Source organism: Vipera berus (genome assembly GCF_964194415.1).
Source record: "Vipera berus genome assembly, chromosome: 2".
Taxonomy (NCBI): Eukaryota; Metazoa; Chordata; class Lepidosauria; order Squamata; family Viperidae; genus Vipera; species Vipera berus.
This window is the reverse complement of record NC_138203.1, coordinates 166630711-166647983: the sequence shown is the minus strand read 5'-3', so window position 1 is coordinate 166647983 and position 17273 is coordinate 166630711. Positions and strand designations below refer to the sequence as shown.

General features: G+C 42.1%; 1 protein-coding gene across 1 annotated transcript; it reads left to right on the top strand.

Annotated features, from left to right (window-relative positions):
• The first annotated feature begins 5676 nt into the window (after positions 1–5676).
• Positions 5677–16574, top strand: WFIKKN2 (WAP, follistatin/kazal, immunoglobulin, kunitz and netrin domain containing 2). Its single transcript, XM_081315609.1, has 2 exons — positions 5677–6067; positions 15020–16574. The coding sequence occupies exons 1-2, from the start codon at positions 5858–5860 to the stop codon at positions 16538–16540; spliced, it is 1731 nt and encodes a 576-aa protein (XP_081171735.1). The 5' UTR covers positions 5677–5857; the 3' UTR covers positions 16541–16574.
• Positions 16575–17273: the final 699 nt, after the last annotated feature.

Sequence of the window (17273 nt, the reverse complement as noted above, 5' to 3'; positions counted from 1 at the left end):
TATACAATTTGAACTTCCTGGATCTTCAGATTTCTCTGGTGCTTGTCAGAAATGTCCTAGCCTAAAAGCCTGTGCATTGTATCTAAGAAAGGCAAAACTGTTTTTAGGAATTAGGAATTCTGGTAATTATCTGTTTATAAATTTAACCAATTAATATTTTCAATGACATTTAATATACATTAAGATACGTTCTAAATGCCATTTTGAGATGATGAATATTGGATAAGTGAACAATATGTAAAAGACTCTTGGCAATTTCAAGGGCATCTGAAGCATCTAAAGACTTTCTAAAAATACATCAAGAACCAACTCTCAATGTTCTATTCTTTATAAAATTCATAAGGCTATTCAGCCATTTCCAAGAGTTCTTTAAATAACTGAAAACCCATGGTTTATAACTTGTCAACATTTAGTGAACGACACAAATGCCTTCCTTCACTCCCAACTTATTTGTTCCCTGAACTAAAAGAAGGAAGTACATCAGTACAAATTGATGTACTTCTTTGTTGAGATTCTGTACACCAAAATCCATTGCAAAGCTTGAAGTCATATGTCGATACATGCAAACAAGCCCATTGGTCTTAAGCAAAATGTTTTAATGCAGTTGAACCACTTGAATGATAAAGTGAACTCATCTGACATTAATCTGAAGTGCTGCAGGTTTTCTACCATTCTTCTCTGCCCACCTCTGCAACCTGTTTGTGTTCCTGAACCAAGGTGAATGGAAGGATTAAAAAGCCTTCCACTCCCTCCTCCACAGAGTCTCCATCTACAATACACAGCCCACACTAAACCTCAATCTATTTTAAAGCCTAAACATACAAGAATTGTAAATGAGTGTATGTTTTGGGGCAGGATATGTACATTGGGGGAGAAACAGGAAATGGACCGGTTTTAATTGTAAAATGCTATTTTCACATAATTGTTATAGTGTAATGTGTTCAAGGAAATTTCTCCAACTGTGGTTAAAAAAAAAAGCCATGGCTCTTTTTGGAGGCACGCCTTGTGTTCAATAGCTTGCTACTCATATCCTTCTGCAAAGATAGATGCTTTTTCATAGTTGAGCCTTGGTGGAGCAGTGGGCTAATGCCTCCTTAAGTAACACCAGCTGCCTGCAATTAGTGCAGGTTCGCATCCCACCAGGCTCAAGGTTGACTCAGCCTTCCATCCTTCTGAGGTAGGTAAATGAGGACCCAGATTGTTGGAGGCAATAAGCTGACTTTGTAATAATGCCGCTTGGGGGGGGGGGCGAAAGCCCTAATAAGCAGGCATATACATAGAATGAAGGTTATTGCTAAGCACATTGATTTGTGCTTAGATTGTAAGCCGCCCTGAGTCTTCGGAGAAGGGCGGGATATAAATGGAATTAAAATAAAAATAAAAAAATAGTTACAAAGAGTTTTTTTTTTTAAAAAAAAAAGTGTTCTCCATGCAGGCATTAAGGAACAGTGGCCTGGAAATCCCAAACTACTGTACAATGTAAGGAATGGACCTAATCCTAGGTCCACTGGCCAGTGTTTAAGAAAAGAAGCCAGGTTTCCACTCTTTGACCTGGCATCACAGGGCGGACTCCATCCAGCCTGCTGGAAAGCAAGAAGCAGCTCTAGTTTCCCAGAAAGGAGGAAAGAATTCTCCACATGGAATTCTGCCCTGCATGGAAGAATGTTTCTTTCTCTGGAGGATGCATTTATTTTGTGAATATATTGTTTCTCATCTGGCGTTACTGGTTTCTAGAGTTCTGATTCAGTGATGTGGTTGCTTTTTTTTTTTACCTTGTCTTTATGGTCTTGGCATACCTGTTTAGATGGCCCTGGGGGAAAAAAGAAAAAGTAGACTTTACTTCAATATAAGGTAGGGCATTCTGGGGAGTGGGAAAGTTGGCTTCTGTCCCAAAGTCCTGTACACAGTTTGTTACGGATGATAAATTGGGACCCCAGAAAGCCTAATAGTTTATATAGCGGATTAAAAAGCATAGAATAGATAGAAAGATAAGTGTACTGCATGCCAAGACCTCCTAAGGATGATGATAATGATGTTGTTGTTGTTGATGATGATGATATGATGATGATGATGATGATGATGATGATGTTACCAATTCAGTCATGTCCGACTCTTGGCGATTCTATGGGCCAGATCTTGCTATCTTATTTGATAGTTGTTTTCTCTCAAATTTGCATAGGAAGAAGGCAAATGCAGCCAACCAAGGTTTAATCTTTTTAAACAACCACTTGTCAGAATTGCCAGGATATGACAAGACAGCCCAGAAGGAGCATGATGCACGTGATATGAAAATCCCGATATCAAAGTTTGAATATCTTCTTTGAAGCATTGTTAGAGCTCCAGATTTTTATTTTATTTGGAAAATTTATATTGCTGCCTACTCGCTCACGGTGACTCAAGGTGGCTTACAGGAAACAAAAACACAGTGCCGTATAAAAGAAATGAAAATAATAAAAAATAAAACTAAAATAATAATAAAATAATAACCCCCATTATCCCACCACTCCGGCGACAACACACATTCATACCAGCCATTTAATTGGCTCCATCCCACTCTGGGTTCCCCAGGCCCTCCGGCAGAACCACATCTTCAGGGTCTTCCAAAAGAATGTCACAGTGGGGGCCAGTCTAATTTCCAGAGAGATGATATTCCAGAGGGAGGGAGCCACCATGGAGAAGGCCCCCCAGATGTACCTCTTTAGGGGATGGGACCCACAACATTTCTTGCATCCCTGATCTAGTGGGTCAGGTGGATGTGACTAGCAAGAAACGGTCCCTCAGATAATCTGGTCCCAAGCCATGAAGGGTTTTAAAGGTGACAACCAACACCTTGAATTGCACTCAGAAGCAAATCGGCAACCAATACAGTTCCTGCAGAAGAGGTGACACATGTGCACACCAAGGCTGCACAAAACCATGCAGACCACTACATTTTACACCAACTGGAGATTTACAGATGGGTATCATCAGCAGATTGATGATATCTCAGTTCATGGTGATGGATGATCTCACCCACAAGTTTCATGTAGATGTTGAATAGAAGCAAGGGTTGGACTTGGATTTGGTGAAAGGGCAGTCACCAACTTAGAGACTGACAGATACATGGGGGGAAAAGATTGCCCATTCTCTTCTTAGTTTTCTTCTCCCTTGATTAAAATAGAGTCCTTCCAAAGTTTCAAACATCCCCCAATGGACCTCTGAATTTTGTCCACCATCCTATTCTACAGAGAAGATATATGTCCCAAACCCTTAATGTGTTTGAAATTAGAGCAATCTTAATTTTATTTATTTATTGCATCCCTTATTGGGTCTTTCCTCACCTGAGGAATTTTGTATAAGTTGTATAAATATAATTAGGGTTGCTCTAATTTCAAATACATTAGTGTAGAGATAATCCAAGAAGAGCACAAAGTGAGTACACATGTATATTTATTTATTGGCTTACTTGCTTGTTTGCTTGCTTGCTTACTTATTAAATTTATTTAGTCTTTTTCCCAGGTCTTTTTATCTGGTTCATCCATACTTTACTTTGAGGAAAGCAAGATGACTGCAGGGATAGAGGCAGAAGAAGGATGAAAAGAGCCAATAACAACTGCTGGTATAGTTTACTTCCAAATCAAGGATGGGTGGAGACACCTTCAAAGTAGCAGTTAGGAAAGGTTCTAGGTGTTGTAGGCAGCCAGGTTTCTAGTAGTTTACTCCTGTTCCTATCATTGCCTCCCATCTTGCAGGTACAAGTGAGCTCTTGCTCTGCTTCCATTGTAGCAGAGTGATGTGAGATTGGTTTCAAAACAGAATGAAAACAGTGTTGTGCAGAATGCCACATGTTGGCTGAACGCATGCAGTAAACTGGCATTAGTCTGTGATACAGAACTTATGATACTGCTTGCATTGGCAGGCAGACTTTGGGTAGCTGTCCCATAATATGATGCTCCAAAATAAGAATGCCCCATGTCTTTGCAGAGCCACCAGAAAGAAAATATGTGCGATTTACCACTTTTAGCACTCTTCTATCATAGTTTATTGAAAAGTAAAATAATCAGCCAGGTCCTGTTACCAGTGACTGAGTTTTAAGGATGAAACAATAATAGTATATGGGTGTGACACAGGGAGGAAAACATCATTTTAACCATTGCAGTGAGGCAGGAGTGCAGTATTTTTTCCCCTCACACATTTCATTGGTCCCTAGAAGTTACAGAACCACTGCAGTTTGCAGGATATGTGAAACTTAAGACTACAGAACCAAAATTTATTTTAGAAGGCTCTCATTCTGTCAAGCCTTTGAACTCAAGTCAGAGAGGGAAACAGAAGGAAAAGCTCAACCAGGATCAAGCATGTGCCACCCATGGCTGCAATCCTGCCATTCTGGAAAGTCTACCCAGAGGGGAACCTCTAGCATCGCTCAGATTAAGAGATGTGCTCTTCATTCTGCTGTGCATGCAGTGGCTGCTGCTGCTGCTTCTCCACATCAGCCACATGTCTAAGGGCATGCACATCGTTGCATGCACATGCGCATGTGTGCCTTCTGTTCTCGAGAGTGGATTCAGAAGCAATTTCCGAAGGGTGCAGTTCCAACAGGGTTGATTACTTCAAAGCAAAAGACACTACGGCCATGCGCTAGGTCTCCATCTCACCTAAAGTCTTTTTTGGATCCCAGCCAGCACATGCTTTTCATAGCAGACACAGAGACAGAGCAGTACCTCACGTGTGGAGGGGAGACATTGCTTTCCCTGCCTTCCAGATGTTCACCATCAGCCTTTTCCTCCCATCTTCCAGGCCTTCTCCCTCTGGTCCTCGAAAAGGGGTTTTTCTTCTTGATAGGTCTCAGAAACTCTTCCTGTCACGATTACCCTGGCTGGAAGTCAGTGGTGTTTCCCCCTTTCTCCCCCTCCTCTGCACCAAACATGCAGTACATTCCTTTATGCAGGTTTCCATAGAGTTAAACTGTTCCTATTTTTTTTTCCTTAAAGAGGTCAGCAAAAAGTCGTACAATAGGGGTCTCATGTTCATGAACTGTGAAGGAATTTTTTAAAATTTTCCATGGTGGGGTTGGAGTGCAGCAAAAAAGAAACTTGGGGGGAAAAAAGAGACAAATAAAGCAGATGAGAGACTTGTGGTGGTGGTGGGGGGGTCGTTTGTAAAGACATGTTGCCCTCCTGATCTCCATTTAAAACTTGTTATTTCTCTTCCTCTCCCTCCATGTTTCTTTTATTTCTATTAAAGTTATTTTTCCCCCAGCTTTAATTGCTTCAATCCCGCTAAGCTGCCCCTTTTAAAATGAAGGGTTGTATATATTCCCTTGGCATAGGGAAATCCCTCGGACTGTAGGTTCATATTATCTAGACAAGCAGTCTTTCAGAAGCAAATGCCATTCTTGCGTAGGGAAGTACTTTAGGCCTAAAGGGGTTAAGAAGGCCTCCTTCCATTCAGAAACATGCAGGGGTCCCACCGTAGCTGTTCCAGCCTTTAAAAATCTTTCCAGCTTTTTTTTTCCTCTCTCTCTCTCTCTCCTTGTAACAAATCTGTACAACTGCCACCAGGACATAAGAAGCGTGTGCCTGTCACAGAAATAGAGTTTACTTTTTTCCAAGTTGTTGTAGAGCGGCAGGGTATAAATACAGCTAACTCTGACTTGGACTAAGAGCCTTTCGCTTAAAATAAGGGGGCGACTTCCCAAGACTTTGAATCCAACAAGGTCCAGATCAGACTGCACCACTGAGCAAGGTAGGAAGGACACCGAGAAAACAGGTGTAGTTGCTTCCTTTGTTTCAGCTCTTTCTTTCTTTTTTCCAAGTCAAGCCAGCCACACCCAGATCCCAGTCAATTTGTCAGTATTTTCTCCGGAGCGAAACCCAAGATGTCCTTTTTCAAACTCTTCATGCGATGGATATGGATATGGATGTTGTCCTGGGACCGTCTTATCGTGTTGCTTCTGCAGCTCCTGCTCAAAAGCTCAGCTTTGCCTCCAATCCGATATTCTCATGCTGGGATATGTCCAAATGATATGAATCCCAATCTCTGGGTTGACGCACAGAGTACCTGTGGGAGAGAGTGTGATGCCGACCTGGTGAGTGATGCCCTTTCTCTTTCCTCTTCTTAACGCTGAAAGTCACTTATAAATAGATACCGACTGCTTGTGCTGGGCGGTTGCCTCTGTTTATTGTAGCAAGAAGAGGCTGGGTGGGTGTTTTTCTGAGAACAGAAGAGCAATAGTCAGTAGGAGAAAAGGGACGTCAGGAGCAAAGTAGAACTTGCTAGGGAGAAGGGAGAAGGATTTGAAACCTGCAAGGACTTCTGATCTTGTAGCTCACACCCAGATCCAATGAGCCTGCTGGGACCAAGGCAAGGGTCACCAGCTTGCTGTGGTTGCAAACTCATGCATGAATCAGTCCTTTGAATTTCATCTGGAGCAACATCACAAAAGGTCTTCTTTAATCACTGCAAGGGAAGGATGATCAAGGGAGAAAAACCAGCCAGTGCCAAGTGAAGTTCTTAGCATGGGGCTTTGCATGACGGTCTCTCTGTGCTGCGGAGCTTCCCCTCTGTGCCCATTTTAATTGCCTCAATCTTCCAAGATGCCCACACACACACACACACACACACACACACACACACACACTCCAGCCCCTGCTGCCTCAGAGCTCTTGAAATAGCCAGTCAATCAGTGTTTACTGCTTTGAGATTTGTGGGTTTCTTCCAGGAGACAGCAATGTGCATTGCCTCCCAGGGCATGACAGCTTGGCATGTGCTGTTGAATGATGATTCCAGAGGCAAATGTACTTGACATGGTAGGTGAAATACTGCTTCTTGAGAAGTTGGCTTTGCTAGCTCAACTTCATCTCTCCATACTCCTTTGTGCTCTCTCTGCCTCCTGGACCAGTCCAGAAGAATAGAGTTTGCTGTCATTGGCCAATAGCTCTTGGAGAAGACTCCTGATGCCACTCCTGATGTGTAGGGCTGATTCAGTGCTAAAAGTAGGCATGGCCTAAGTTGTGTAGTGGGTTCTGGAGAGCAGGAAGGACGCCGAGATGATGAGTACAGCATAGCAGCTCTTTATTAGGTGGAAGGGACTGTACTGGGGAATAGGGGCTACCTGCACTCTTATATATACCTGGCCAGTACCTGGCCAGGTACTCAACCAACCAATCGGTTTGAACCTCTGTTTCCCGCTGAAATGCTTCCCGCCAAAACATACAGTTCAACGCCTCCTGGTGGTGACTCTTATACACAGCTTTAGGTGTTGCAAAAAAAGCTTAATACATAACAGCCTACCTGGTAGGCAAGTGGCAAACAAATATCGGTGCAGGGTGATCAATTATAACTCAGTGCAATATGGCAATGGGTAAGGAAGGTATAGATCCAAAGGGGGACCCTTTACAAGTGAATGACCAAGGATGTGTTCTAATCAATTAAGGAGTATTGATTTATAGCTGAACCAAGAAAACACAGAACTAAGTTGCCTTTCCAGGAAGAAAAGAAGATTGTTGCAACTTCAGGGTATATACACTGACTTCAAAGGCACTGATGTGGAAAAAAAACACTGAATTCTAAAAGTCTAAATCAAGCATTACAGTGTCATGTCATGTCCTCTGCATTTCTGGAAGGTCTGATTATAAAGGATAATAAGAGCATCGACATCTCACCCCAGTATTTGAGGTTGGAACCCAGTGGAACCCAGGATCAAATTCTCAGCCTATTAATGCAAATGTCTCTTGCAGATAAGCAAGTTGTGGCTTCTTTTACTCATTTGTTTTGCTTTGTTCTTCTGATGAAGGGCATTGCTTAACTAGACAGTGGTCCAGCTGGACAAAGTAAGAATGAACATGTGACTCTTCTGTGTTTGGTTGACTTGCCTTGGCTACCACCCACCGCTTTCCCAACCTGACGCTAGATACACATCACTTATGTCAGCTGAAACCACTTTTTGCAAAATGACTCCATGATCAGATATCAACAGAAAAGCCACAAAACAGATGGCAGAATGGTGGAGGAAGGGAGGAGTCAAGTTATACCCAGCCAGACAAGCTAGGGAGATGCCACAAGCTTTCCACAAAGTTAGGCTAGGTGAGAAATCTCCTGAGTATTTTCTAGTACACTGAAATCAAGGGGTGTTCCTAAAGACATTTCCTTTTATGAGCAGGGAAGATCTAGATTTAGTTGTGACTCAACAAGCCTTATACCTGCTGAGCTGGGCCATGATCATTTAGGTGCTAACGATCAAGCTGTCAAGCAGTAAGTTGAGCCTATTTTTGGATGCAATCTCAAGGGATTAATTGAGATACTGAAAAAACCCAATAAAGCAGTGCATAATGCAAAAGCTGCATCCAGACATTCTCCAGGGTGACCATGCTTGTTGCAGGCCCTGCTGTTTTCCTCCTTTCAAATCATACAGTACACCTTTTGATCGATGAACCAGATTCCCATTAGCTACAAGCAACACATAAATATATTCATAGCTATGTACTTTTCTTTTAGTTCATTACGAGCTTCTTTTTTAAGTAATTTGCTGACCGCAAACTATTTATTAAAACCCAGTTATGTAATAAAGAAACAGAATAAATGCACCATCAAGACTTCTTTAGAAACTTGAATGTCTTTCGGATATGTTAAGACAGCAGCTCCCAACCTTTTCTATACCCCACACCCCTAGAACGCTTCTGATATATTCTCACACCCCTTACAAAAGTTTGAAATAACAGCAACGAATTAGGCATATACACTATAATTTTGAAAACCCTTCACACCCCCTGGAGATTCAAGGTACTAGTAATGGTGTTTAAAGCCCTACATGGCAGGGGTCCGGAGTACCTTAGGGAACACCTGCTGCCGGCATCAACTTCCCTCCGCCCTGTGCGTTCCCACAGAGAGGGCCTCCTCAGGGTGCCACCGGTCAGAGAATGTCGATTGGTGGCCCCCAGGGGGAGATCTTTCTCTGTGGGCGCCCCGGAGCTATGGAACCAATTACCGGTTGAGCTCCGGACAGCGCCCGATCTTCGCTCCTTTCGCCGCGATCTGAAAACATACCTGTTCGAACAAGCCGGCCTTGTCTGAGGGGGGATTGGTGGGGTATTTTATTATTATTATTGGGGTTTTATTATGTATCAACTGTTTTTATGGGCATGTATTTAATTACCTTTTAATTTTTGTAACTCTGTGTTTTATTCTTGCCCTGTACACCGCCCTGAGTCCTTCGGGAGAAGGGCGGTATAGAAATATTAATAAATTAAATTAAAATTAAATATCATCTCGCACCCCCAGGGGGTGCAAGTACCCCCGGTTGGGAACCCCTGCGCTAAGAGATAATTTACTGATGGTTCTAGGTATAATCCTTGGAATCTCCAGATAGAACCAGAAAAACCATAAAGATCTTTTATCGGGTTTTTGGGGGCAATTAAGCTAACTTTGTAATAATGCCGCTTGGGGTGTGTGTGAAAGCCCTAATAAGCAGGCATATACATAGAATGAAGGCTACTGCTAAGCTTGTAAGCCGCCCTGAGTCTTCGGAGAAGGGCGGGATATAAATGGAATTAAAATAAAAAAATAAAATAAATCAGTACTGAGCTAAAACAGGCAACTGGTTCTGGTCTGCGAGAATCCAGATAACAATTGGACGGCAGCAAAGAAAAACAGGAATTAACTGCTACATTCCAGTCCTCATCCAGATTTCACAGACAACTTCTAGTATAGTCTATGCTAGGTGAACCAATAGTAGAAAGTAACTTTTTATGACGTTATGTCTCTCATTATTCCTACTGGGTGTCATGAGAATTATATTCAATACATTGGGGGAGGGGGTTTGTTCCAATTTGCAGAAGGCTGAATTCTGCTCCATCAAAACCAGTGCACATTATCCGAGGGTAAAGTGTAGTTTGGAACCTTTGATAAAATGTATCAAAATGAATGCAAACCCAGTTTTCTATAAAGGCACAGAAATGCAGGTTTGTCTTCTGTATTTCAATGGAATGTAATTTCTAAATTTCTGAATTGTACATGCATTACTTTTGGTGCATTTTGAAAACTTGATAGAAATTGTGCCGTGGTCTCCTCTACCAAGATGAAATTGGGGTTCTGCAGAAAACATCCAGAACAGGAGCTAAGAAGTGGCTTTTAATTTCAAGGTTGGCGTATTTTGGCTGGTACATTTATGGACTACTAGCACTGTTCAGTGTGTCCTTCCAGGGTCTTTTCAAAGCTATTTGAATAAGGTAAAAGTTCAACCTGGCACTTTATGCATGTAAAACATGTGCTCTGCCTTCGCAGATTCCTGAGAATGAGGTCAGATTCTTTTAACATCCAACTGAAGAACAACTTAACATCCAACTACAGAACAATTCAGATATTTGAATACTGTTCAGCATTGCTATTCTGCCTTTTAGTCAGATGCAGTGTTGGGATTCAAATATGCGAACAACCAGTTCTCCGTGTGGATGCCGATTCCAGGAGTCCATTCTGGACGTGGGCCACAAAAAATTAGCTACCGGTTCTGCCGAAGTGATGCGAACTGGCTGAATCCCACCACTGGTCAGATGTCCATTGACAGTTAAGTAAAAGGCATGCACACATAGCAAATAGAAAGCAGCAATGGCACATGAAAAGAGTGTTGCAGATAGAGATGTCACAACTGCAAGCTTTAGCTTTTGTGATCCAAGTCAAAGGAAAAGATTAGTCAGTTAACAAAAGGGGGGGAAGTTGCTCCATAGTTTAGGTCTACAGAGAAGACCTATGTGATCTGCTGATCTTTAGAGGGTGGCGGGACATGGAATAGAATCTCCTCCTAGCAATTTGGAAGGGTGGGCAAAATACAGGTAGTCCTTGACTTTCGACCACAATCAAGCCCAAAATTTCTGTTGCTAAGCAAGACAGTTGTTAAGTGCATCTTGCCCCATCTTACGACCTTTCTTCCCACAGTTGTTAAGTGAATCACTGCAGATGTTAACTTAGTAATATGGTTGTTAAGCAAATCTGGCTTCCCCATTGACCTTGCTTGTAAGAAGGTTGAAAAAGGGGATCACATGACCCCGGGACACTGCGACCGTCATAAATATAAGTCAGTTGCAAAGAGTCTGAATGTTGATGATGTCACCATGGGGTTGCAGCAACAGTCTTAAGTGTGAAAAATGGTCACGTCACTTTTTCCAGTGCCTTTATAACTTTGAACGGTCACTAAATTAACTGTTGTAAGTTGGGGACTACCTACAATAAGGAAGTTAATATTCATTCAGACAGTGAGATCCCAAACTATTTATGGTTTAAAGAGTAGCTTGAATTGGATTTCTGAATAAAACATTTTATGCAATGTGGCTAATTATATTCTGTAGACAAGACATGTCAAACACAAGGCCCAGGGGCCTGATCCGGCCCGCGAAGTGGTTTCATGTGGCCCACGAAGCCATCCTGGAAACAGTGAGGGAACGGCCCCTGCTGCCTTGGCCCTGGCCCAGAGACCCTCCTTCTGCCAGAGACCCTCAGATCTCTCCCACTCCTGCCCAGGCCCCCATAGGCACCCTTGAGGCGAACCATGTAGAGCTGGCCACGCCCACCCAGTAGGCCATACGCACTCTAGCCACGCCCACCCAGTAGGCCACGCCCACCCTGGCCACACCCACCCGGACCCCTGAGGGCAACCGCAATGCTGATGCGGCCCTCAGTGAAATTGAGTTTGACACCCCTGCTGTAGACCATTCAGACTGATGATTGATTTTTTTTTTTGGTCTGGATATGCTTCAAAAGCATTGAGCATGTTGAAGAAGCTGTAAAGATGTGAGCAGCACATGGTGTGACTTGCTTTCTCCAAGGCGAATCACGAAGTTATTTGAAAGCTCTTTGGAACATCACCACCAGTGGTGGGATTCAGCTGGTTTGCATTACTTGGTTGCCCAGGCCCAGAATGGACTTCCGGAAGTGGCATCCACACAGAGAACCGGCTGTTCACATATTTGAATCCCACCACTGATCACCACCATCTGATTCCTATCTCCCCAAAGCCAAGGTGGCTCCAGAAGTATTCTGGACATCAGAAACTTATGAACCACTGTCTGAACATTCATTCCTGAATCAGTTTTCCAGCTATCCAAAAGGACTTTTTGATTATTTGGATCTTCTCAGTCAATACCGAGGTGCTTTTTCCCTGACCCTTCCCCACCCCTCTGTCTTTGCCTCTTGATTTTTTTTTAACAAACACTCGTTTTGCAATTCCACAGTATTCCACACTTTCCTAGAACTATCCCCATTGTTGTTGTAAGGCTACATGTAGGGATGGCTATATCTCCCTATTCTGGTCCCACCCCCTTACAATTGGACGGTTTAGAATCTAAGTCTTGCCCTCCCACACTGAATAAATTTGCAAATTTGCATCAGTTCCTATAAAAATGAATCCCATAACATTTTCACTCATCTCAACTTTCTTCAGAGGAAGCCTCTACAGGATTGATGAACATGATTGTTCTAAACTCTGCCATATTTTGAATCAGCATCACATAGGACAAACTAGTCCAGACTCTGGAAAGTGTCTTCATCTTCTTGATGATGGCTACTAGGTAGTTCTGCAGTGTTGAAGGAAGAGGGCAGGCTTCTGAAGGGAAGATGTCAGTACAGGTAGTCCTCAACTTATGATCACAATTGAGCTCAAAATTTCTGTTGTTAAGCGAGGCATTTGTTAAGTGAGTTTTTACCCCATTTTTTGACCTTTCTTGCCCCCGTTGTTAAGTGAATCACTATAGTTGTTAAGTCAGTAACCTGGTTGTTAAGTGAATCTGGCTTCCCCTATTAACTTTACTTGTGAGAAAGTTAAAAAATATTAATTTTTGTAGGGAAACCTCCACCAATGGACAAGATTAACTTTTGCTAAGGTTTCTAGAAAATGAATTAAAAAGCATTTCAATAATAACATATGTTGCAAGAGCAGCAGATAAAATGATCCAGGTTTTATAGGCATGACCTGGGGACACAGCAACAGTCATAAAGAAGCACCAGTTGCCGAGCATTTTAATTTTGGTCACATGATTGTGGGGATGCTGTAAAGGTCATAACCGTGAGAAACGATCATAAGTCACTTTTTTCAGTGCGCTGTAACTTTGAACGAACTGTTGTAAGTTGAGGAATACCTGTAGCTACTTATTTGTAGATGTCATTTGGAATGTTGTGGTCTTAAATGGAAGAGATATTATATACCGTACTTGAAAATAATTACATATCTGTGTCATATACCTAACAAAGGGAAACGTGCTATCAGCTAACAAGTAATTCTTCAAATATCAATTGAGGCCTCCCTGAAAGATAAGAGGAATTCTTATGTTATCAGCTACATTTTTGAGATACAACATTTAAAATATGATATATTGTAAAGGATGTATTTATTTGGACAGTAGGGATGATCCTATTGCATTGCTGACTGAAACAAATCATCTGCCTTATAAGGAATACTAATATTCATGGCAACCCACAAGTGACAAGTTGGGGAGAGAGGGGCAATTGACATCATATGACTCATGATGTCACTGCACAAATAACACACATTAGGTCATTTGTGGCAAACCACATCATTTGTGTGATTATGTCATTATACATATGGCATAACTGTGGTTTTTACCTGATGTCTGTGCTGATATTTTAGTCTTTGTTATACTTTTTTTTTAAAGAGAACAGAAAGTGTTTTTGGGGCTTCCTATGAATTGTTTTTCTCAGCTTCTTTGTTCTACAGCCAAGGAAAACAAAACATGTAGGACAGTTCTATTTCTATTACTCAGAAACAAGTACCATCAATTTCAATGGCATTTATTCTTCAGTAAGTGTGTATGGGTGCATATATAAACTTTAGTGAAGTTACTCAACCAATTTATCACAAATACAAAACATTATTCATAACCATGGTATCTCCCTTTACCTTCCAAGTAAGAATTCAAATGTTTCTCTGCTTGTTCTAGAATGCAGCCACCAGCCAACTCTTAAATATCAAATCAACATTACAAGAAGTTGTGTGCATGACTAAAGAACAGACAAAATGGTCATCAATTATTTCCATTTGTCATTTCAGTGTAATTGCATTTCATCTAGCTCTAATGGTCAGGGAGATGTAGGCAAAGAAAGTCTTACAATTTTTGTAGTTCTTGCACCCATTAGAGAAAAAAAAACAGTGTAACTTGCACATAGGAGCTTTCTTCATCCACACAACCCATTTTGGCCCTGACTGTCCCTTTCTCTGCTACATCCCTCATAGTGCTGCCTTCATTTCTTCTGCAATCCTCCAGCAGGAGGATAGGCTTGAGCTGCCCCTGCTACAGCAAAATTAAATGTGTATTTGTCACCTTAATCTGGCACCATCTACAGGAGGCCTCATGGGGTGTAAATCTGTCTTCGACACCCATGGTCTTGGAGGGATGTCAGGTGATTGCTGTGACTGGTGGTGGCTGGGGATGGAGACAACAGAAAGAAAGATAGAGATGAGTTATGGGGACAGCAAATGTCATGATGATATTGCTTCCTGTTAGCTCTAGGGTGGATGGAGATTTCTATAAAGAAGAAAGAGCCGTAACCATCCCTGCCAGCCTTCTACCTCTTCAAACATAGAAGTTCCTGTACTGCCTTCTGTCCATAGGCTAGAACAGTGTTTCTCAACTTTAGCAACTTTATGTGTCTGGACATTAACACCCAGAATACCCCAGAATACCCCAGCAAGATCCAGACATCTTAAAATTGCAATGTTGAGAAACACTGGAATAGAGCTTACTGGGACAAAATCCACTTTGATTTTTGATGTTCTAACTCCAAAGATCAAACAGCCCAGACATCCCTTGGGGAATTTTAACAAACCATGCTAAAGCACACACATTGACTATCTGTTATTATGAAATAAAAGTTGCCCTTTCAAATATCACGGCCATACCGGCAAAAGTAGGGTGATGCTTATCTTTCACAAAAGTGAGATCTCTGACATTAACAAAGTTCCTGACTTGATGAGAATCCTTATTTATCCACAAACACTTTATCACATCTGGGTTTTTTGTTTTTGTTTTTGCCTTAGGAGTGTGAGACTTTTGAGAAATGTTGCCCTAACGTTTGTGGAACACGAAGTTGTGTTGCAGCCCGGTACATGGATGTGAGAGGGAAGAAAGGACCGGTTGGGATGCCCAAAGAAGCCACGTGTGACCGATTCATGTGCATCCAACAAGGTTCAGAGTGTGATATCTGGGATGGGCAGCCAGTCTGCAAATGCAAAGACAGGTGTGAAAAGGAGCCGAGTTTTACATGTGCATCTGATGGCCTCACCTATTACAACAAGTGTTACATGGACGCAGAAGCGTGTACTAAAGGCATCACCCTCAATGTAGTGACTTGTCGCTATCATCTCACCTGGCCAAATACCAGCCCTGTCCCAGCAGAGACTACTGCTCCACCCACAACTGCTTACTTGGAGACTACCATTATAGACATCCTCGCGCCTGTTTTAGTCAACAACCCAACCCATCAGTCTGTCTATGTAGGAGAGACTGTAAGCTTTCATTGTGATGTCACCGGTCGACCTAAACCAGAAATCACTTGGGAGAAGGAGACTGAGAATAAAGAGAAAATAATTATGAGGCCTAACCATGTCCAAGGAAATATCGTTGTCACCAATATTGCCCAGCTGGTAATCTATAACACGCAACTACAAGATGCAGGAATTTATACCTGCACAGCCAAAAACTTTGGTGGTGCTTTAAGGGTAGATTTCCCACTGTCGGTCCTCCAGGGAGAAGCTACTTCTCCAGAAACAGTGCAGAATAAAACTCACTTCCCAACCAACGAGTGCCTGAAGCAACCTGACAGTGAAGACTGTGGAGAAGAGCAAACCAGATGGTATTATGATGCAAAGAAAAACAACTGCTTTACTTTCATTTATGGGAACTGTAATAGCAATCTCAATCATTTTGAGACCTACGAGAGCTGTATGTTGACATGCATGAACGGCCCCATCAACATCTGCAGTTTGCCAGCCCTGCAAGGCCACTGCAAAGCCTATGAGCCCCGGTGGGCATACAACAGCTTGACAAAACAGTGCCAGTCTTTCATTTATGGAGGTTGCGGAGGCAACGAGAATAATTTTGAAAGCCGAGAGGCCTGTGAAGAATTGTGTCCTTTCCCTCTGGATAGACTCTGTAAAGTTTGCAAGGCTTGCAAACCCCGGCAAAAGCTGGTGACCAGCTTCTGCAAAAGCGATTTTGTGATTCTTGGCCATGTCATGGAGCTGACAGAGGACCAAGAGTCTGGCCATGCCCTGGTGACGGTGGAGGAGATTCTGAAGGATGATAAAATGGGGCTTCAGTTCCTGGGAAAGGAGCCTTTAGAGATCACCTTGTTAAACATGAACTGGAGCTGTCCCTGCCCCAACATTACGGCAACGGAAGGCCAGCTCATCATCATGGGTGAGGTCTACAATGGAATGGCTGTTTTACAGCCAGATAGTTTTGTTGGGGCCTCAAGTGTCCGACGCATTCGAAAACTTCGTGAGGTCATCCACAAGAAAACCTGTGAGCTATTAAAAGAGTTCTTAGGACTGCACTAATGCCCCGAGAGTAGCTTGCTGGCTTTTCCTGCTTTGTGCATTATATAGTGCTAACAAATGATAGGTTTACCCTGAACACCCTTGTGTAACTCCTGTTTGCTGATATAGGTTATGTATCCCATATGAAGGAATGAATGGCATGTAGCAGAAAGAGCTATTGTTTTTTTTAACAAGTATTTTAAAATAGCAGCAAACAGCAATTAATATTTAGATTTCAACCTATCTATCCCTCTAGAAGTGCCATCTGGTGTTTATCGCTTCTCAACAATGCAATTTTCATTGTATAAAAAAATCAATTTTGCAGCATTTGTCCAGAGTTAAAATATGCAAACTCTTACCCTAATAGTTCCTATTTGGAATATAGAGAAGTTTGTGAAAGGCATCTGAAATACATCACACTCTTCAGTATATTGCAAAAGAATATGTAAATTATTACCTACAATCACAATAATTATAGCTGTTATACCAATCTATGGCTGCATCTGTTTGACTGGAAATGATTTTGAGGCAGGGACTTCATCTTTAGTAGACATTTGTGTAGCAGATTTTTTTATACAGTGTGTCCATCTAGTCACATTCCAAATGACCTATTCTATCAGATGATGAACCTGGAAGCAAAACTACATATTAGGATCTCACTGCACTATCTTACCCAAATAAGACATTGTGCACCACATTAAGTATTAAACATTTTTCACTGCACTGAAGAGCAGCATTAGTTTCTCAGCTCTCC

What these genes read in the sequence shown, in the direction of transcription:
- WFIKKN2 (XM_081315609.1), top strand. Translation starts at nt 5,858, where the DNA reads ATGTCCTTTTTCAAACTCTTCATGCGATGGATATGGATATGGATGTTG. An exon ending in GAGAGTGTGATGCCGACCTG is followed by an intron (nt 6,068 to 15,019) that starts GTGAGTGATGCC and finishes TTTTTGCCTTAG; the next exon opens with GAGTGTGAGACTTTTGAGAA.